The 20,832-nt window shown below is 52.8% G+C and overlaps 1 protein-coding gene across 14 annotated transcripts in view; it reads left to right on the top strand.

Annotated features, from left to right (window-relative positions):
- Positions 1 to 20,832, top strand: part of ARHGAP22 (Rho GTPase activating protein 22) — a 191,464-nt gene that overhangs the window by 114,810 nt on the left and 55,822 nt on the right. For 2 of the 14 annotated variants that reach the window (XM_044759488.2, XM_070493359.1), the window contains exon 1: positions 6,109 to 6,430. The exons of 11 other annotated variants lie outside the window; for them this stretch is intronic. In XM_044759488.2, the coding sequence (XP_044615423.2) occupies positions 6,379 to 6,430 (52 nt within the window). In that variant the 5' untranslated portion in view covers positions 6,109 to 6,378. Of the gene's footprint in view, positions 1 to 6,108; positions 6,431 to 7,257; positions 7,363 to 20,832 lie in introns of those variants that run through there. One more of the 14 variants, XM_070493369.1, reaches the window with a different exon arrangement.

The raw sequence follows: 20,832 nt of genomic DNA on the forward strand, positions 1-20,832 counted from the left end.
CCACAAAGGATTGGAAGTAGCCTCTAAGGAGATCACTTAGAATAAAATAAAGAACACAATGGTAATAATCTTTTAAAATTTTAATCGTTTAAAATTAAGGACCTGAGAAAATGCAAATAAAAGTAGAAAAGCCAAATTAGGAAACAAAAGCAGAAATGGGAAGGCCTGCTTTAGGGCCTTCGTACTTGCCAAAGCCAAACTTTAAATTTTCCCTGAGCTCCCTGGCAGCCAAAGGAAAAAGAGAAATAAAACTTAAGTCTCATTAAGAGAAAAGAAAAAGCATAGCAGTCCTTATAGAATCCATAGCCTTTTCTAGTACAAAACAGTGTAGGCTTGCTTCAAACAGAATCTACCTTCCCCAGAGTCACACACTTTATTTAAAAAAAAAAAAAAGAAACCAGAACAATGAGTCTGTAAAGTGAATAACAATAGCAGTGCTATTGATGAGGGATAATATGGGGAGAAGGGTGCTAGTTAACATGTTTAACCAGACATCTAAATCCAAATTAGTTGGCTTCCATGCACTGTGGGGAAAGCGCACAGGACATATTTTGAGAGACGGGGCTTGAGAGGCCCCGTTTCTGCTTCTCGTTTCAGAAACTGAAACAGAGCAGAAGCTGAAGTTGACGGTGGGTAGCCCAAACTTGTCACTGACTCACCTTTCAGTGCCTGGCACATAGTAGGCCCTCAAGAAACGCTTGATGTGAAGTGGATCCAGCCTTGCTGGACCTCTGATCTCCCATGAACGACAAGGAGGCTGTGTTAACATGTGAGGTCCCTTCCAACTCCAGGATGTCCATGAGCCGATGGCGGTGTTCATATGGCGTGGGCACGCTGGATTTCGGCCCAACCCCTGACACAGATGAGAACGATGATGGAGGAGAGGATGAGAGAAGGGGAGGCAGGCCCAGGTGGAGACCCTCAGCTGTAGGGGGCAGGGGGCTGGTCAGACAGCCCAGATTCCAGTCCAGGCTCCCATGAACCGTGTGACCCTGAGAGCTTGCATACCCAGGGCAGGTGTCCACATTCTCACTTGTAAATGAGTGTGATAACGTATGGCCATCACGGGGCCGCTGTGAAAAGTAAGCGAGACCCTGTCTATGAGCTCCTAGCACCAGTGGTGTCGGGGGGTTTTGTAATAAGCGGCCTACAAAGTGCTTTCATCTTCAAGAAACTCCCTGTGCCACGTGCCCAGGCCGCCAGGAAGCAGACGTCATTCTGAAAAGCTAACAGAGCAGTGAGCTGAGCTCACGTGCCCTTCCCACCAGACCCCGTCCAGCACGCCACTGACACTGTCTCTTTTACTGCAAGTCTCACCTGCAGATGGGCCTTAGAGCCCTGGGGCACTGAATTCATCACCAAGTGCGGTCCCTTCCTCCAAAACATCCGCCAGAGAGTCATAAAGAGCACAGGCTCCGAAGCAAGCCGGGTTGGGTTCTAGTCTGAGCTCAGCCAGTGATGAGCTGTGTGAGCTTGTGAAAATTCTTCACCTCTCTGTGCCTCAGTGTCGCCCTCTTTAAAGTGGAAATGATGCCAATACGAATATATAGGATTGCTCGAATTCTAATGGAAGGTCACGCCCTTAGCCCGGCCTGCCATTGGGGCCAGGCAGTGGTAGCTGTTAGGGTTAGGTCTTAGTCCCAGTGTTTCGGTTGTGACTGCGGAACATGCTACCCCAAAGCTTAGTGACTTGACCCTTTTATTTGCTCACGGCTGTGCAGTTGGTGGGGTTCAGCAGGGACAGCTTGTCTGCTGTCCTGTATCCACCGGAGGACCCACATCCAGGGCGCCTCGGTCCTGTGGCTGGAAGCCGCGGTTGCTGGTCCTGACCACAGTGCTTTGTGCAGCCTCTCTGTACGGCTGGCTTGGGCTTCCTGGACCATGGCGGCTTCAGGACAGCCCCACTGCTCACAAGGACACCAGCAGAAGCCGCCCAGCCTCCTTAGGACTTAGGCCCAGAACTGGTCCAGAGTCACTGCTGTCACCTCCTGTTGGTTAAAGCAGGTCACAGGGCAGCCCAGATTCAAGGGGACAGGAGCAGAGAGGGCGCGAGAGCAGGGAGGCGGGGTCGCAGGCCACCTGCCAGCACGCAGCCCGCCTGGCCTCCATCCCCCCCCCCCCCGACTTCTCCCACCAGGTCCATGCCTTTGGCTTCTCAGCTTTCTGCCTGCTCCCTGTCGCCCCTTCTGGGCCCAAATTCACTCCAGCGCCAGGCGGACACTCAGAATCACAGGCTGCATCCTGTTCCCCTGCCCTCCGTGCCCTGCCCCGCTCTAGCCGACGCAGAACCCAGCTCCTTCACCTGGTGACACTGCCCACCGGAGTACCATCCTCACACCCTCCTCTGAGCTGCTGGACTCCCCCTCGTGGCTCAGCTCTCACCTCAAAGACCTCTCTTCTGGAGAGCCTTTCCTGACCCCCAGCAGCAGACTGGGTCACTGTCCCCCCAGAGCTCCCGGCCTCCCCAGAGCTCAGGCCCTGGGCTGTCTTTCTCGGGTGTTCAGTTGTGTTCAGTCACCGTTTGGTACATGGATGAATAAATGAATGAGAGAATGAATGAATGATGATCATAGCCCCCCCAGAGCTACACCTGTGACTAAGATGCCCCGTCCCCATTGCTACCTTTTCCTGAGCTTCCCAGGGCTGAGCTCACACCTTGAGATAGTACCAGGATGGGGGATGTCAGGAGGAGCCACCAGACTCCTGTAGAAGGGTACGAAGGCCAGGTCTGAGTCCCCAGACCAATCCCTGGATGGCCTGGGGCACATGGGGAACCAGGGGCTCAGGCTGCATATGGTCAGGATCCCAGCAGCAGCAGCAGCCTCCCTAGAGACAACCTCATGTCCTTAGTACCGAGCTCTGGGTCTCGCAGAGAATGGAATAAAGCAGCAGGAGGTGGGGCCCCGGGTGGATGGGGGAGCCCAGCCCCCCAGAGCCTTTGTCCTCCCAAACCAGCTCCATCTCTCCTCCCAGGGTCCATTGCCCTCGCTGGATACTCAGCCCTGTTCTGGCTCCGCCTCCTGTGACGTGCAGGATGTCCGCTTCCCAGCCTGGGAAGAAGCCTCAGAGGCCCCCACCTCCCTGCTCACCCTTCTGGAGTGGGGCGGCTTGCGCTGAGCTCGAGCCTCGTGGCACTGAGTGATCCTACCATTGGGCTCAGTTCAAGATGGTTTGGGGTCATGAGCAATCCAAGGGGCAGAGCTGGGTTCAAGGAGTTAGATTTTTCAGGCAAAGTCCATGCTTAGTATGTGCTTTCCCAGTTGCAGCCCACAACTCGACACCTAACTGGGGAAATGCCATATATCCATCTATCTATTCATCCACCCGTCCACCCACCCACCCACCCACCCATCCATCCATCCACCCATCCACCCACCCATCCATCCATCCATCCACCCATCCACCCACCCACACATCCATCTATTCGTCCATCCATCCACCCATCCACCCACTCATCCATCCACCCACCTATCCACCCACTCTTCCATCCACCCACCCACCCATCCACCCACCCACCCATCCACGCACTCATCCACCCACTCATCCATCCATCCACCCACACATCCATCCATCCATCCATCCACCCACACATCCATCCATCCATCCATCCACACATCCATCCATCCACACATCCATCCATCCATCCATCCATCCATCCATCCATCCATCCGTCTTGGCTCTGCCACTTACCACTTCACTGGTCTCGCGCAAGTCTCTTCACCTCCCTCAATTTTAGCTTCTTCCTCTCTAAACTGCATCTAATGGCATCTGTCTGGTGGGGATGACCTGTGGTTAACTGAGATAATAGCACTTGTGAATTGCCTGGCTCATGGTGGGAAGCACAGAGTGACTGTTATTCTCCTTCCCTTTTGAGGTATAGACACACAACTAGAAAACTATAAAAAGACAACGTATAATCAGGAATTTAAAAAGTGTGTGGACCCAAAAGCAATCACACTAGAAGCTCTTGCCTTGTTCTGTCTCCTAAGCTGCCCTGGGAGTTGATATTTAAAGCCACTTTGAAAAGTCGAGTATCCCAAAATATATTTGAACTGTTCAATGGGGATGCTGACCCTCTATAATAGGCTCGTTTGAAATGATCCTGCTTTGCTACTTCCTCTTAGAAAGATAAACAAGCAGCCCACAATGGCCGCTGTGATGTTTTCTTTTAAATCCTGCTTTCCAAATGTAGGACTTGGCCGTTGGACAATCACCCGGGGGCTCGCTCCCCACACATGCTCTCCCTGAATGCAGGGAGCTCCAGCTTGGAATTCCTGGGGCCTCATTAAGCCCGCTGTGACTAAGTGATCTTGCTTGGTGCTAAAACTGTTTAAAATGACTTGGCAGCAACCAGAAGTCAGGTCTCTCTGCTTTTTCTCAGTTACTCCCGCTTTGTAACCCCCGCCTACATGTCACGAAGTGAAAACATCTTTCTTTCCAGATCGAGTGCAGGGCACCCCTCCTCCCTCCCCGAAGAAGCCTCACCCTGGTGTCTCCGGAGAATTAAAGGAGAGGGAGGCCGAGATGTGCCCACTGTTGTTAATCTCTCCTTTGAATAAGACTTAACTCCTGGGAAAACCTCTTGCCTGCTCCAAGTCTTTCTTTCCTCCTTTCCTCCCACCACTGCATTTAACTCTTCTGCTCCAGGCCTCAGGCAGCTCAGCCTCCGGCCAGGCCTGGCCTCTCCTCTCTGCCTGGACCACCTCCGTTTTCCCAAGATGGGAGGGGGGTGGGGTGGAAGGCAGAAAATGCCAGTGAGGCCAAAGCCATCAGAGGTTTCAGAGGCAGGAAGAGATCCCGGGAACTGGAGGGGGGCAAAAGAGGCTGGTATTAAGAACCCTACTCTGTGCCAGACACTTGAAATAATGTCTCTCATTTTATTGTTTAATTACACAATATGTAAATATGCCTTCCTTTTTAGAAAAACCCTAAATTCTCTTGACACCGACTTTCAGTCTATTCCCGTCACTCGCCCTCTCCCCAGAGGGAACCACTCTTGGTTTTCTCCCTCCGGTGTCTTTTTCCAGGCCCGCACAGACCAGTGCCCTCCCGGAGCGAGAACTACAGTAAGGACCTGTGGTGTGTGTTTTACGTAAGTGCCATGAATCCATCCTTCTTGACCACTCGGTCCCAGCTCTGTCCTTCGATACAGCATTCCATTTTATGAAAATGCCAATGTACCTGATAATCCCTTTACCAACAAACATATTGTTGGCTCCAATTTTTTGCAATTACCACCAAAGCTGCAGTGCCCAGCCCTGTGCGGGTTTTCCCAGGTGTGTGGGCAAGCTTTTCTGGGGAGTGCACACGGAGAAATGGAATTGCATCCTCCCCGGGTATTAGTATATTTAGTTTTAATAAGCAGCTCACATGTTGCTTTCCAAAGTGATTGCACCGAAAGGCACCCTCAGGGCAAGAGTACCCGTTTGCCCAAATCCGCACCAACACTTATGGCGATGATAGCTCCCACTTACAGAGCGCCGAGGAACACACCAGTGTCTTCTAAGTTATGTGTATATGTCTCCACGCGTTAATCCTCGGAAGAATCCAGTGAAGCTCTTCTCTCATTCTCTCCATCTTATAGATGGGAAAACTGAGCACAAAGTGTTTAAATAACTTGACGCTATCAAACCTTTCACTCGTGCGCAAAGAGGTCTGCAATGATGTCATTTCCTTCACTTTCCAGATGAAGAAAGTCTCAGAGGGGAAGTGACTTACCCAAAGTCACACAGTCCATAGGCAGCCCAGCCAGGTTTGGGGGTGGCCCGGGCGAACACTCTTTTCCCTCTGTTGCCCAGTTGTATCGTTCAGGCGAGCTGGGAAGATGGGAGGGGGTGGCCCTAGTACGCACGCGCCCCCCAAGTGGCTCACGAGGGGACTGCTTAGAGGATGCTGGGGGAGGGGACGCGCCACCCTTGCACAGCGAGGGCACCTTTCCTTCCTGTCTGCGCCGCCCAGAGGTCAGGCCAGGGTCGCCCCCACCCCTCCTCAGCTCCCCAGGGGAGCAGGAGGGAGCCCGAGGCCGCGCCGCCCGCACAGCGCCCCCTGGCGGCCCCCGGCGAGCGCGCCGCTGGCGCCCGGGGCGAGTAACGGGCCGCGGGGAGGGCGCCCGCGAGGGCAGGGAGCCGGCGCGGGGCCGCCCCGGCGCGGAGATAAAAGCGGCCCGGCCGCGCGATCTGCGCGTTCTCCTATTGATTAGCAGGGTCTGCCCGGAGGCCGGGATGCCCGCGGCGCGGGGCCGGGGCCGGGGCCGGGCGTGAGGCCGAGGAGGCAGCCGGGCCGGCGGCCCCGCACGCAGCCCCGCGCACGGCTGGGCGCTCCCCGCCCGCGGGTGCCAGCAGCAGGCGGCGCGGCGGGCGGCGGAGCCGAGCGGCTGCCATGGGGCTGTGCTGCTGCAAGGACTGGAGGGGACACCTGCCAGCGCCCAAAGGTAACTCTCGGGCGCGCACGTGCGCCGCGGGCTCGGGACCTCCGCGCTCCGGACTGGGCGCGCGCCGCCGCTGCCTTCGGCTGCTGCGGGGGGTCGCCCTCCCCGCCTCGGGGACTTGGGCACCCGCCCCCATCCTCAGCCTTGGAAAGGGCTCAGGTGTGGCTGCAACTCCCCCAGCGCCTCGGGAAGTTTGGAGCGCGCGTCCAGGGCTCCTCCTGCTCCGCCGATCGCGGCTGGGCGCTGGGCTCGGGCCCCAGGGCGGGAGGGTAGCAGAGCGGCTGGGGGCGCCCGCTGCGGGGCCCCGAGCGGCCGGTGGGTGCGGCGCGGGGCGGCCAAGTGCACGGCGGGCGGAGGAGCTCCCGGGCCGCCCGCGGCTCCCGGGAGGAGGGACCCGCCCGCGCCTCGCCCGCCGCTGCGGCTTAACCGCCGGGAGCGAGGGGGCCATTCATTCTCCCGGTGCGCCGCTGGCACAAACTTGGATCCGAGGGCCCTGACTCAGGGTTTTCCAGAAGTCGCGGCGGGACTTGCGAGGGGGGCTGCTTGTGGAATGCGGCGGGCTTGGAGAGGGCTCCCAGCCGAGACCCGGGCTGGGGACGTCGGCGGCCGCCCGGGGTCAGGCCTCCCTCGGGCACTGGCCCTTCCGACTTAACTCTTGACGGGCTGAGACGAGAGCCCAGTGGATCGTCGGCAACGTGGTGGGGCGCCCCTTTAGGGCAGCGCTTCCCGATCTCCCCTGCCCTCGCTTATTAAACGTGCAGATGCCCGGGCCCCACCCTGACCTGCCGGATGGGAGTGGTCTGCGAAGCTGTGTGTTTAAGGACTTCCCCAGGCGACTGCCATGACCAGGGAAGGTGGGTAGCACAGGCTTCACCAGAATGCGCGCCAGGTCCCGGTTCCTTGAAAAGTATGTTGTGGATCCAGATAAAGCAAAGGTATGAGTGTGTCACGCAGCTTGAAGGACTCTTGTCCAGTTGATGATAATGATGCCACAGATGTACAGGTTTGTTTCACCAAGGGTTTGAGGTGGATTATAACGTGTAGAACGAATAAATACAAGAGAACTACACAGGACTGTACGTTTAAACAGGACGTAGAGAAGAGCCCGGTTACTCCGGCCGCCAGCTACTGTCTGTGTTGGAGCCTTTTTGCAGCCCAGACCAAAAAGGAAATGGGAATCGTTGCATGGTTCTCATTGCCGCAGAGCAACAGTTTTAAAAAAGAAAAAAAGAGTTTTGCGTGTGGGGCTTGTGTTCGGAGGAGGGGACTGAAAGGGGGCGGGTCTTGGCGGTCCCAGTAGCCAGGGCAGCAGAAGGACTCAGGGCAGGTGGGAGCCCAGAGCAGGAAGGGTTTCACTGGGGCTGGCCAGGCTGGAGCAGCTTTTCATGACCCTTTCCTCAGTAAACTTGGCAGGGAGCCTGCGTCCCAGAAGCAAGGGTGGATTTGCAAGGCGTCGGTTAGGGAGGGTGTGCACTCAACTAGGAGCGCCAGAAGGGAGCCGGGCACATCTCCTGCTAGCTCTGTCCTCCGGGGCTGTGGACACCCGGGCTACAGCGATCCAGGTGAGGAAGGGGCCTGGCGTAGGAGTGTTTCCTCACTTGCCCCCACCTTCCCATCCACCCCAAGACACAGCTGGCCACAGCAGCCTGGGAGCAGGGACCCTGTCTGAAGGGCCCGTAACGTCCTGCAGCCCATGTAAATTGCAAAGCTGGCCAAGTCTGGGGCGAGGAGGTGGGGAGCATTGTGACGCTAGAGTGTGCCTGCCCTGTCTAGAGTGGGTGGCCACTGCCAGGCAGGAAATATGGTCTATGGTTCAAGGAAGGCAGACATTTGGCTTTTTTTTGTGTGTGTGTGTGAGGAAGATTGGCCCTGCGCTAACATCTGTTGCCAATCTTCCTCTTTTTGCTTGGGGAAGATTGTCACTAAGCTAACATCTGTGCTAACCTTCCTCTGTTCTATACATGCAACACCACCACCGCACGGCGTGACGAGTGGTGCATAGGTCTGCACCCCAGATCCAAAACCACGAACCCCAGGCCGCCGGAGCAGAGCACGTGAACTTAACCACTATACCATTGGGCCGGCCCCTAGCTTTTTCACGTCGTATCTCCAAATGTTTAAATATTCTTGCCTCATTTAACAAATTTGAACCCTTGTGGCCATTCTAGCTAGGTGACGGACAGTTTGGACCACTGTTCAAAATGAGTTCTGCCATAAACAGGGTGGAAGGGGTTCCTCGGTCAAATAACCTTAGAAATCGTGAGTTAGCAAAGTTTGGAATGTTTGGCACAGCAGGACTTCTCAGAGCCTTTAATGCATTGGTGCAGCTGTGCGTCTCCAAGTCACGTGACTTGTAGGTACAGTTTCCAAACCTCTGCCCAGGGAACCTGCATTTCACGGGGCACCGGTATCTTTGGACACACTTTGGGAAATGCTTCTTAACTCACGAAACTGAGTTCAGTTGTCATGGCAATGACACAGTCCATCTCTTCCCAGGGTGCATGTGTGTGTGTATGTTGAGCAGTTGCAAACTACCTGTGGAACGAGCTTTCTGACTTTCCAGACTAGAAATGTGTGTGTGTATGTGTGTTTTATTTAGGAAGAGATCAAAAGAGAGTCCGTTAGTCACTGATGTCACTTAAATTTTTTCAAGACAACAGCTGTTGTTACGGATTTCATTCTTGGGTATTTCTGAATCCAAACTTCAGAGTATTTGACCATATGATCCCCGTGCAAAAGTGTACTTGATAAAGCAGAAAAGCTCAAACGATAAATCCCGTGAAGAGAGCAGCGAATATACATCACGCGCCAGGGTCACCATAGTGGATCCCGTCATCCTGCCTTTAGGGTGCAAAGCCTGGCGCTCTCTCCAGGGGACGCCTGCTCCCCCACTAGCTGCACGGAACTGCAGGTGGGCCTCGTGGACCAGGCCAGGGATCGCTGCAGGCGCTTTTCGAGGCCCCATGTGCGGGGATGTCAATCGCACTTCCCATCGTAGACGAGACAGATGGCTGAAACGGCGCATCCCGGGTCCCAGTGCTCGTGAAGAGGCGGGAAGGTCAGTGAGCGGGATCTGATGTGTAGAGAAGGGTTACACCCTCCCAGAAGCAGAGGGCAGACGGGCTTGCTCTGAACTCTGGGGACGCTGTCTCACTGCATTGTTTCTAGGTGGTGTTTCCAGATGCTTCTGCTATGGAGAGTTCTGTGGTGGGTCTGTTTGGGGGCAAATGTCATTTTCTTCAGCTTGAGGAAGAAGCAGTACAGGAGTGCCGCGTTGAGGCGGCTTTGGTTCCAGCCCAGGGAGGGGACAAGGGCAGACTGGTGGGCCCCGGAGACCTCTGACCTCTGGTGCCCTGGGCCTGCTGCTGCTTCATCACAGACGATGCTTCTGGGGCTCCTAACCCCTCACGCTTCCTTCTGGTCTCAGCACCAGGATCCCCCATCTGTCTTCCAGAATCTTGTCCCGTCATGTCCCTTCTCTCCCCAACACCCTCGTCCTCCCTTCTGCGGGCTCCTTGTCAGCCTGCACACCTGCCTGAGTTGCTCATCAGAAGGTTTTTCAAAGCCAGTCTCTCGCCTCCAGGCGCGCAGTCTGCTGGCCCCGCCTCCCCCTTCTCCTGCTCCTGCACTTACCCCTGTCGCCTTGCTGGACCTGGCAAACAGGCGAACAGGCCTGATGCTCTGAGCACCTGACGGCCCGCCCCACCCCTGCCCAGCCCTTCTCCTCCCTTCTCCCCCTCTTGCCCCCTTTAATACACCAAGTGGTCTGTGAATTCTCTTTGTCTGACCTTTTGAGCTCTGTCTGTAAGTCTCCCCTGGGCCCTGATCATTGCGATCGCCTCTAAGCAAGCAGTCCCCCAAATCCTCTGCCCCCCACCTCTGCAATGCTCATCTCCGGTCCTGCGCCCCACCTGCCCCTTCCCCCGGTGTCCTGGCTCTCAGCCCTGCCCATGGCTTCATTTCCCAAGACCAAAGGCTGGCAGCTCCTGTCATCCTGCCCAGGGCAGTGTCCCCATTCCTGCCTCCAAGGCCACTGCGCTGCCTGTGCAGATCTTCATCATCTTGACTGCTCTGGTCATCCCAGCTTCACCTTTGCCTCTTCTAGTCCAGTGCCCAAGCCAGTGTCCCATGCACGGCTCCCAGCACATTATGTCTCTCCTCAGGCTCTGCCTGGGCCCAGAGTACCTCCAGGAGAAGGCCCAGCTTCTTAGCCTTGCCGGCATTGCATGTTCCTCCGCCAGCCCCTCCCAACCCCCCCGCACCATACAGCCTGGCCCTCTTTGGTCCCTGCACACCCCACGCCCTCTCACGGTGCCACCTTGAGTGGGGCCTGAGAGGGGTCCAGCCCCGGGGAAAGTGGCCTGTACCTGGAACCATCTCTGAACCCCTGCCCCAGGCCTAGTTCATTTCATTCTCTCCAGGGCCTGGTTGGTCTGAGTCACCTCTGTGAGGTGGCCCCATGCTCGGCAGAGAGTCCATGCTCAGGGGACGTTGGCGAGGGGGCGGTGCGTGGAGCAGAGACGAGGGAGATGGTTGTGCTCATCTTCGCCGTTCATGTCACCTGTCGCCCAGGGAATCCCAGTGCCAGGCCAGCTGGGAGGGTCCAGCCCCACTGGGCGCATGATCACTCCACTGTGATAGACTGGGACACTCGGCGTGGACTCCATGCCCCTGTCCTCGTGGACAAAGAGCTTGCGGGGTGCCCGGCAGCCAGTGTGCAGAGGCCGGTGGGACGGGCAGCAACAATGCTCCTGGTGCTGGGCACAGGGTAAGCTGGGCTGACAGAGGACCCCGGCTGCGTCCTGGAGAGAGATGGAGGGAGGCGTGGCCGTCACTGGTTGGAGGTGAAAGAACTGATTCTGCCGTGTGAACTCCTGGACAGCCTCTGAGCCCACCTTCTGAAGAAGGTTCCATTTTTCAAAGTCTTCCAAGATTGCCAACAGGCAGCTGCCACCCAGGATTATGTGTGTTCCTTTAATAACCACTTGTTGGCACCCACTCCACGCCAGGCCTCATCCTCGGCTTGAGGGTGGAGGGTTGGGCATGATGCAGTGTTTGCTCCCGACTTGCCAACGTGCTCATAGCCTGGCCCCGTGGAGACCCAGGAAAGAGACGGCGATGCTGCAGGCTGAGAAGAGATGTAGGGGGAGCAGCCAGCCTGGGTGCTCTGGGGTCCCACCTAGCCTGGAGGTTCAGCAAATGCCCTGACCAGGTGGTGCCCGAGCTGGGTCTAGTAGGAGGAGCCGCCAGCCCAGCGGAGAGCACAGAGAAGGGCCTGCCAGGCCAATGGAGGTGTGCTAGGACCAAGGTGATGGGGAATGGCAGCCTTTGGCCAGCACAGGGCTCCTCGGTCCCTGCGGTGCCCTCTGTGCCACCTGCTTCCAGGGCCCTGCCCCAGCAAATGCTCCTTGGGCTGACCTCTGCCCCCACACTTGGCACACTCTTGAGAGTCGGCAGCCTTTGCCCCAGCCCAGGCCCTGCCCTGAGCTCCAGACCCCCTTGGCACCTTCTTTGGGTGTCTTCTGGACCAGAGAGTCGCCAAAGCTAAGCAAGCACAACCCAAACTCTTGATCCTGTCCTGCTGCTCCCATGTGCCATCACCAGCTCCCGCCAGGTGTCTTTCCAAATTGCATTTGAATCCCTCTGCTCGTCTGCATCCCAGGCCAGCACGCTGAGCCCAGCCACCGGCATGGTGCCCAGACCACTGCAGTAGCCCCATGTCTTGGACCCTCCCCACTCCAGTCCAGTCTCCAGCGGTGGCCAGGGACCAGTCAGGGTGCCTGCAGGATCTCATCGCCCCCTGCTCACAGATGTCAGTGCCTCCAGTGGCATTCACAGTGAACTCAGTGCCCTTCACAGGGGCCCGCGTGGTCGCCAGCCTCCCCACTCACCCTGGCCTGCTTTCACACCCTCGTGCCCCCAGGTGCTGTCCCACCTGTGCGTCACCCATGCTCTTCTCTCGGCCGGGAGTCACCTTGCCCTGCTCTTAACCTGGTGACCCTCAGGTTTGTCTGGGCCCAAGTGTCAGTCTCTCCTGAGAGGCCATCCCTGACGAGTTAGTTGCCCACTTGGTATCCTGTACTTTTCCTTTAAAACATATCACAATGCATAACTATAAAAGTGTCAGTTTGCAAACTGTCCCCTCGCCAAGGGAGCCACAAGCTCCCTGAAGGCAGGCCAGGCTCTGCCGTTTGCTTGTCGCTGGGAAGGCTGGCAGCAGCCAGGCCGTGTGGGAGCGCTCCGGTCTGACTCGACCTTGAAGACAGTGGAGCGCTGACAAGGACGGACGTGAGACAGAAGGACAGGTCGCGATGGTAGAGTCTTGTGCTCCAGAGACTGTGCTCGTGGGCCAGAGCCCCGAGGCGTCCGGCCTGTAGCTCAGAGTTTGCATGGGTCCCACTCTGTTTCTGAGAAGTGTCTCTCTTTGTTACCTCTTCCTTATTCAGTTGTCTTGGACAGCAGCCCTGTGGGTTTTTCAAAAAGGGAACCAGCCTCACGCGGCGGGTTTGGTTCCATTTCCTCCCCAGGCCACCGCAGGCCACCCTTCACCTCTGAGCCTCTGCATCCTGGCCTGTAAACAGGGACAGGCATGCTGACCTCACGGGTTATCAGAAGGCCCGGTGACAGTCCTAGCTCTGCCCCTTTCTGGCTGGGTTACCACTCAGAACCTCAGTTTCCTCATCTCTCAAAAGGGAAGCAGGCAAGACTGGATGATCTCTGAGGCCCCCATCAGATTGAATCACAATTCTCTGAGGAAACTCAGAACAGCTCTGTGCTCCTAGCAGCATGGCATTGGCAGGCCAGACGTCTTTGCCCCCCTACTCAGAGAGAGGCTCCGCCAGCCGTCACCTGGCTGAGGGGATGTGAGACAGCGAGGAGAGGCCAGCGGCCCCCCTTGGACAAAGTTCAAGGGAAGGTCTGTTTAACCAGCACATAGCCATGGCCAACACTGCTGGCCCTGGGGTTTGAGGGGAGTGGACTTAAGGCCCTAGAGAGGACCAGTCCTGGGGAGGCCTGAAGCCCCTGACCTCGGCCTTTAGGGCAGCTGGCCTCCCAGAGAGCTCGAGAGTCCTGGGGTCCTGAAGAGGGGGAAGGAAATGCCTGGCGGTCTGTTTGCGCATCTTGTTGGTCTGGGGGCCTTGTAAGGGGACTCCCCTTAAGGAATCCTGGGGCCAAAATGAGGAGCATCTAAATGAAGTGAAACCCTAAAATAGTTCTTCTTATCTGACCTGCCCCAACTCGGCTTTGTAGCTAACACATATCCTGCCTGACCTGCAGCTTTTGCTGGGCACCTCCCCAAAACACCCCATCACCAGACTCTTAAACGGCTTTATTGAGATACATTTCCCATATCACAGAATTCATCCACTTAGACTGTACCACTCGGTAGTTTTTGGTGTATTTGCAGAGTTACGCAACTACCGCTGTAATCTAAGTTTAGGATATTTTCATTACCTCATAAAGAAACCTCATGCCCCTTAGCAGTCACTTTGCTTTCCCAAGACCGCCTCTCCCCTTGCATCCACTAAACTACTTTCATACAATGTGTGGGCTTTTGCAAATGGCTTCTTCGCGTAATGTTTTCAAGGTTTGCCCATGGTGTAGCGTGCGTCAGTCCTACGTTGCTTTTTATGGCTGAATAGCATGGCTTCAGAGGATGGGTCTGCCACATTTGGTGTATCCATTTGTCAGTCGATGAGCATTTGGGTTTTATGTTTCTAGTATTTTGTGGAAGATTTTTGTGTGTATTCGTAAGGGACGTTGGTCTGTTGTTTTCTTGCAATGTCGTTGTTTTCTTGTGGTGTCTTAGTTTTGTCATTAGGGGAATACTAGCTGCTCAGGTGTTGGGAACACTTCTATCCTCTTCTGTTTTTTGGAAGAGTTTCTGAACAATTGGTATTAATTGGGAGAATTCACCAGTGAAACTGTCTGGTATTAATTCTTCTTTAAATGATTCAGTGATGACATAAATGATTCAGTCACCAGTGAAACATTTTGGGGAATGTTTAAGCTCTGAATTTGGTCTCTTGTTATAGGCTTATTTATTTAGGTTTTCTGTTTCTTCTTGAGTTTGAATTTGGTAATTTGTCTTGCGAGGAATTTATCTATTTCATCTAAGTGATCTAATTTGTTGGCATGCAGTTTTTCATATGATTCCCTTCTAGTTCTTTTTATTTCCATAAGGATGGCAGCGATGTCTCCTCTTTCATTCCTGTTTTTAATAATTTGACTCTTTTTATTTTTTGGTCAGTCTAGCTAAAGTTTGTCAAATGTGGTGAACTTTTCAAAGAATGAGCTTTTGTTTTTATTGATCTTCTCTATTGTTTTTCTAGTCTTTATTTATTTCCACTCTGATCTTAATTATTTCCTTCCATCGGTTGATTTGTTCTTTTTCTAGTTTCTTAAGGTGTAGGGTTAGGTAATTGATTTGAGATCTTTCCTCTTTGATAATGTGGGCGTTTACAGCTATGTTTCCCTCTAAGCATGCTGCATCCCTTAAGTTTTGATATGTTGTGTTTTTGTTTTCATTCATCTCAAAGTGTTTTTTAAATTTCTGTTTTGATTTCTTCTTTGGTTATTTAGGACTGAGTTAATTTTCCCATGTTTATGAATTCTCCCAATTTCCTTTTCTAATTTCATTCCTCTGTAGTCAGTGACCATCCTTTTGTGTTTTGTTTTATTTGGTCCTTTTAAATGTTTAAGGCTTGCTTTATGATCTCGTATGAGGTTCATCCTGGAAAACGTGCCACGTGCACTTGGGAAGAATGTGTAATCTTCTGTTATTGGGTGGAGTGTACTGTAGATGTCTGTCAGACCTACCTGGTTCCTTGTGTTGTTCATCTTCTGTTTCCTTGTTGATTTTCTGCCTCATTGTTCCATCCGTTATGGCAAGTGGAATACTGAAGTCTCCAACTATTGTCATTGAATCTCGCTTCAATTCTGCCCGTTTTTATTCCATGAATTACAGAGCTCTGTTGTTAGGGGACTATATGTTTATCATCGTTATATCTTCCTGTTGTTTCTATTATCATTATAAAATGTTCCTCTTTGTCTCCAGTAGCATTTCTGTTTTAAAGTCTATTTTGTCTGATATTTGTTTAGCTGCTCCGGCTCTCTTTTGGGTATTGTTTGCACGGTGTATCTTTTTCCATCCTTTCACTTTCAACCTATTTGTTTGTAAATCTAAATGTGTATCTTGTAGACAGAATTCAGTTTGTTTTTTAAATCCACTCTGTCAGTCTTTGCCTTTTGTTGGAGTATTTAATTCACTTATGTTTAATGTGATTGCTGATGAGGTAGATTTATGTCAGCCATTTTGCTAATTGTTTTCTATTCGTCTCTTGTCCTTTTTCATTCCTCCCTACTGCCTCCTTTTTGTGTTAAATAGATATCTTCTGTCATAGCATTTGATTTCCTTATTATTTATTTATAGTATTTGTTTAGTTACTTTCTTAGTGGTTGTCCTGGGGATTATAATTAGCCTCTTAATTTAAAGTAATCTAGTTCATATGAATACTGTCTTAACTTCAATAGTGTACAGAAACTTCTTTCCAATATAACTGTTCCCTCCCCTTCCTTTGTGCCATTTTTGCCTTACTAATTATGTCTTTATGCATTATAAGCCCATCAACACAGTTTTGTAAGTATTGCTTCATGCAGTATTCTTTTAAATCAGATAGAAGAAAAGAGCTACAAATAATGCATTTATACCGTCTTTTATATTTAACTGTATAGGTACCTTTATCAGTAGATTTGAGTAACCATCTAATGTCTTTTCATTTCTCCCAAAGGACTCTCTTTAGAATTTCTTGTGGTATAGATCTGCTAGGACAAAGAACTGAATTCTCTCAGTATGTGTTTATCTGAGAATGTCTTAATTTCTCCTTTGTTTTTTGAAGGATAGTTTTGCTGGATATAGAATTCTTGGTTGACAGTCTTTTTCTTTCAGCATTTTGAAAATGTCATCCCACTGCCTGTGGCTGCCGTGGTTTCTGAGGAAAGTCACCCATTCATTATTTGAGAACCCCTCATATATGATGAGTCATTTTTCTTTTGCTTCTTTCAAGGTTCTCTGTCTTTGGACGGTTTGACTAGGATGTGTCTAGGTGTGAATCTCTGAGTTTATCCTATTTGGAGTTCATTGAGATTCTTGAATTTATAATATTTTCAACAAATTTTGCAAGTTTTCAGTCATTATTCCCTCTGATATTCTTTCCACCCCTTTTTCCCCTCTCTCCTCTCCTAGGGCTGCCCTTATGTATATGTGGGCACACTTGATGGTGTCTCACTCAGGTGGCCTCTGAGCCTCTGTTCATTTTTCTTCATTCTTTTTTCCTTTCTGCTCCTCAGACTGGATAATAGCAGTTGACCTATCTTCAAGTTTATTGATTCTTTCTTCTGTCCACTTAGATCTGCTGGTGAGTCCCTATAGTGAATTTTTCATTTCAGTTGTTGCACTTTTAAACTCCAAAATTTCAATTTGGTTCTTTTTACAGTTTCTGTTCCTTTATTAATATTTTCTATTTGTTGAGACATGGTTGTTGTACTTACCTTTAACTCTTTAGACATGGTTTTCTTTGGTTCTTTGAACATATTTATCATAGCTGATCTGAAGCCCTTGCCTAGTAAGTCTAATTCTAGATTAAGACAGTTTCCATTGACTGCTTTTTTCCTGTGTATGGGCCATACGTTGTTTCTCTTTTTGTGTCTTGTCATTTTTTTCTTGAAAAGTGGCCATTGTAGATAATATAATGTGGTGAGTCTGCAAATCAGATTCTCCTTCCCTTTCCAGGTTTTGTTGTTGTTTTTGTTGGAGCTGTTTAGTGACTTTCCTTGACTAAATATGTAAAATCTGGAGTATGCAGTCATGAAAGTCTGCCCTTGGTTAGTTTGGTGGTCAGCTAATGATTTGCCCGAGCTATGATTAGATGCCTTGAACCAATAAGTCTTCTACCCTTTGCTGAGTGTGTGTGTGTGTGGGAGCACACCTTTAATGCTTAGATAGTTTATAACTCTGCCTTAGTCTTCACTTCCTGCTTGCACAGGGACCAAAGTCAGCTAGAGGTGAGAGGCTGGGGACCTCTCAGGTCCTCCCTGCTCGTAGGCACACATCTACACATGTGCATGCCCTTCTAGATCTCCAGAAATACGTCAGAGCTTTTCAAAGCCCCCAGTGCATTTCTCCCTCCCCAGATCTTCCTTTTGGCCCGCTGTCATTTGCCCCAATTAGGATCACAGCTTTAGGCAGCCATAATGTTAAAGAATTACCACTGATTGTTTTTGACAAATGCCATGGAGATTGGGCTTTTCCACAGAATGAGTCAGGTCAAGTGATGACAATGCTCTGTGAATGGGGCTTTTTCAGGAAGCTGCAAGACAGGTCACATAGTGACAGTCCTCTGGGGATGGGACTTACTGAGATGCTAATTCATGCCAAGGTATGTGAGTGGGTACTAGGTCATCTCTGGTCGAGGTCTTGTCCTTCTTACCTAAACTTTACCTAGACGCTATGTGGTGACTTGGAGGTGAGTTAAGGTGCCTAAGAGCTTGGTCTCAAGGAGGCAGTGTGCAATGTTGGAAGGTCATGAAGCTTGGAGTTGGGCAGACCTGGTTTTGAATTCTGGCTCTGCCACCTACTGTCTGTGCAGCCTTGGGGGCAAGTTACCTCTCTAAGCCGAAGAGGCATACCTTTGTCTGTACACTGGGATACCAGCAACCTCACCAGGTTGTGTCAAGAGAAGAATTAAATTGGCCTCTTTAATAAGGTTGCTGGCACACCGAAAAATGCCTAATAATGGAAATGATTATTATTTGGCTTGAGGCTTAGGGTAAGACTCCAAAAAATAATGAGGCCAGTGTTGTTTTGTTGAAATAAAAGCACTTATAACACTCACTATGTGCCAAGCCCTGTCCTAAGCACTTTCTGTATAGGAATTCGTTTAATCCTCACAATAACCCTAAAGTGGATTCTATTCGTCTCATCTTAGAGATGAGGGGACTGAGGCCTAGAGTTTCCACCCAAGGCCACTCAGCACTGGCACTCCCCCCGGGCTCTTTTGTGCCAGAATGCACACTCCCAACCTACACTCCGTGTTTCTTTCGTTTTAATACAACACAACTTAACACCGGACGTTGTCTTTTCCAACCAGCCATGGAGAACACAACTAAAACCAAAAGCGGCGTATGCCCTTTACTAGTGAAACTTGGGACGGACAGACTGGACTCTCCCTAGTCACATCCAATTTGGAAAGAGTCGAATGTCAGTCACAAACCAAACTGGCAGCTTCTCCTTTGTGGCTTCGGCCGGGCCAGGTTCCTCTCTGGGGATCAGTCACACACAGGACCTGTCCCCGGTCGGAGTTCCTCTTGGGGTGCGGGGAAGCAGATGCGGCCCCCTGGAGCTGGTGCTGCGCTGAGCGCAGCCCCTCCTTGAACCGGCTCAGAGGGGCTCACAGCCTGAGGGCCAGTAGGGGGCGCTGCGTGTCAGCCACTCCCGCCAGCTCCCCAGGGGCCACCAGGAGCCCACAGCGCCAGCACAGGAGGGATGTTTAATTGCTTGGCACCCACCTTAACTCACCAGGGCCGTGTAGGAGGAGCCAGCACCCCCATGGGTTCCGTTCCGTCTTCTATGACTCAGTTGGGCCCTGTCACAATCAGTGATGTCACAGTGGCCGCTGCCCACCATGTGACTGTCTCTGCAAGTGCAGAGCATGAGGTGTGGATGGAGAGCTGGGGCGGCGCCCCCAGCGCCTGCTCTCCAGCCTCCCCAAAGGAGGGCCCTAAGTGGCCGGCACTCACCGACCCTCCTGCCCAGGAGGTCTGCAGCCATGGCAGGTATTCAGGTGGCGCTCACCAGAACAGCCAGGATGTTTGTAAAGCGCTCAAATATCTCTGTACCAGTTAGCAGATCGTCGCTGCCGGCAGCCTCCCTAGGGCCCCGTGGCCTCCTCACTGTCTGGTGCCTGAAGCTCCATGCCTGCCCAGCACAGCCACCTGCGGCTGGGGACGGGCTTATGACCTGCTGCTGTGCTCATGGTCCGGCCGAGCCGTGCTGAGCTTTGCATACCAGCCAGTCTGCATCAGCAACTTCTGGAGGCACAGAGCCCTGAACTGGGGAGTGAGGAGGGAGCTTCGAGACTGGATTGTGTCCACGTCCTCGGTTTTCTCATGAGGCGAGGCGGACGGAGAGAGGCCTGTCCTCTGGTAGGTGGAGGATGCAGATGGGCGGCAGCATGAATGGCCTTGGAGTCCGGCTGCCCTGGGCTCAAGTCCTGACTCCACTTTGACCTCCTGAGCCCCTGGGCGTGCGCCTGGGCTCTGGCCTCGGTCACACGGTCAGGAGAATGATGTGTCACCGGGCTGCCGCGAGACAGTGTGGGTATGGAGCAGGACGACTTGTGTGGGGTGAGTGCCCCCCAGCCCCAAACGCTGTCCTCCCCTGACAGCCGGGGCTGCGGAGACTCCGACACCTTCTAACTTAGCGGGGCCCCAGCGGCCATGTCCAGGGCCACCTGCCTGCAGACGGGCCACTACCTACCTCGTCCTAGTCCAACCTCTGGAATGAGCAAGCTCTTTCCCAGTGAAGGCCTCTCGGGAGGGTGAAGGAGACCATCCGCCATTCACACTCTGAATCCCACCTTGCTAATGATCAGTGGTCTGGACCTACAGATGTCACACACGGGCTCGGAGGGGGTGAGCTGGGGGGTCCTCGGAGGCCACCCAGCCCGGCCTTCACATTTTCCAGAAGAGTTTATTTTAAAAGCCCAGAAGAGAGGAGGTGACTTGCCTAAGGCCACACAGCACGTCTGTGGCCCAGCTGGAACCCCACCCACGGTCCCTTGTCTGGGACCTCCTGTCTCTTGACTCTGGAAGGCTACCTCACTTTGTTCTAGTTTAGTCCACATGAATCGAGGGCAGGTTCTGTGCACAGAGCTGTGCCCGCCACTTACAGAGCTGGTGTCGCCTTCCTTACCCAACCGGTTAATGGGTGGAAGGTTACTCAAGGCATGCGTGAGGGTTCGGGGCTCCGTTCTCTCATGCCACCTCTGACAGCTGGATGCCATGCATGAGCCCTGCTCCGAATGTGCTGGAGAAGGTCAGGCCAACTCTATCAAAAATAATCCTTCCTCTGTTGTCCTGAGACATCTCCAAGTACCAGAAGGGACAAAATGGGCTTAGACTTGAGCTTCTCTGCTTTGCCACAGGCCCCAGCCCTCCCTGTCGTCCTGCCTTGTGCATTTGCATTGACTCCACAGCCCTGATATCTTGGTGGATTCCCAGGGTTGAGAGGGGCTCTTGGTGCCTGACGTGTTTCTCAGCCATAGTCAAGGAACCTTTTATACAGAGAATGCTCTCCTGCCTTAAATAAACGGTCTTTCATTTGGGAAGGAAGAGGAGCTCACATG

The sequence above is a fragment of the Equus asinus genome, chromosome 2 (assembly GCF_041296235.1).
Source record: "Equus asinus isolate D_3611 breed Donkey chromosome 2, EquAss-T2T_v2, whole genome shotgun sequence".
Classification (NCBI taxonomy): domain Eukaryota; kingdom Metazoa; phylum Chordata; class Mammalia; order Perissodactyla; family Equidae; genus Equus; species Equus asinus.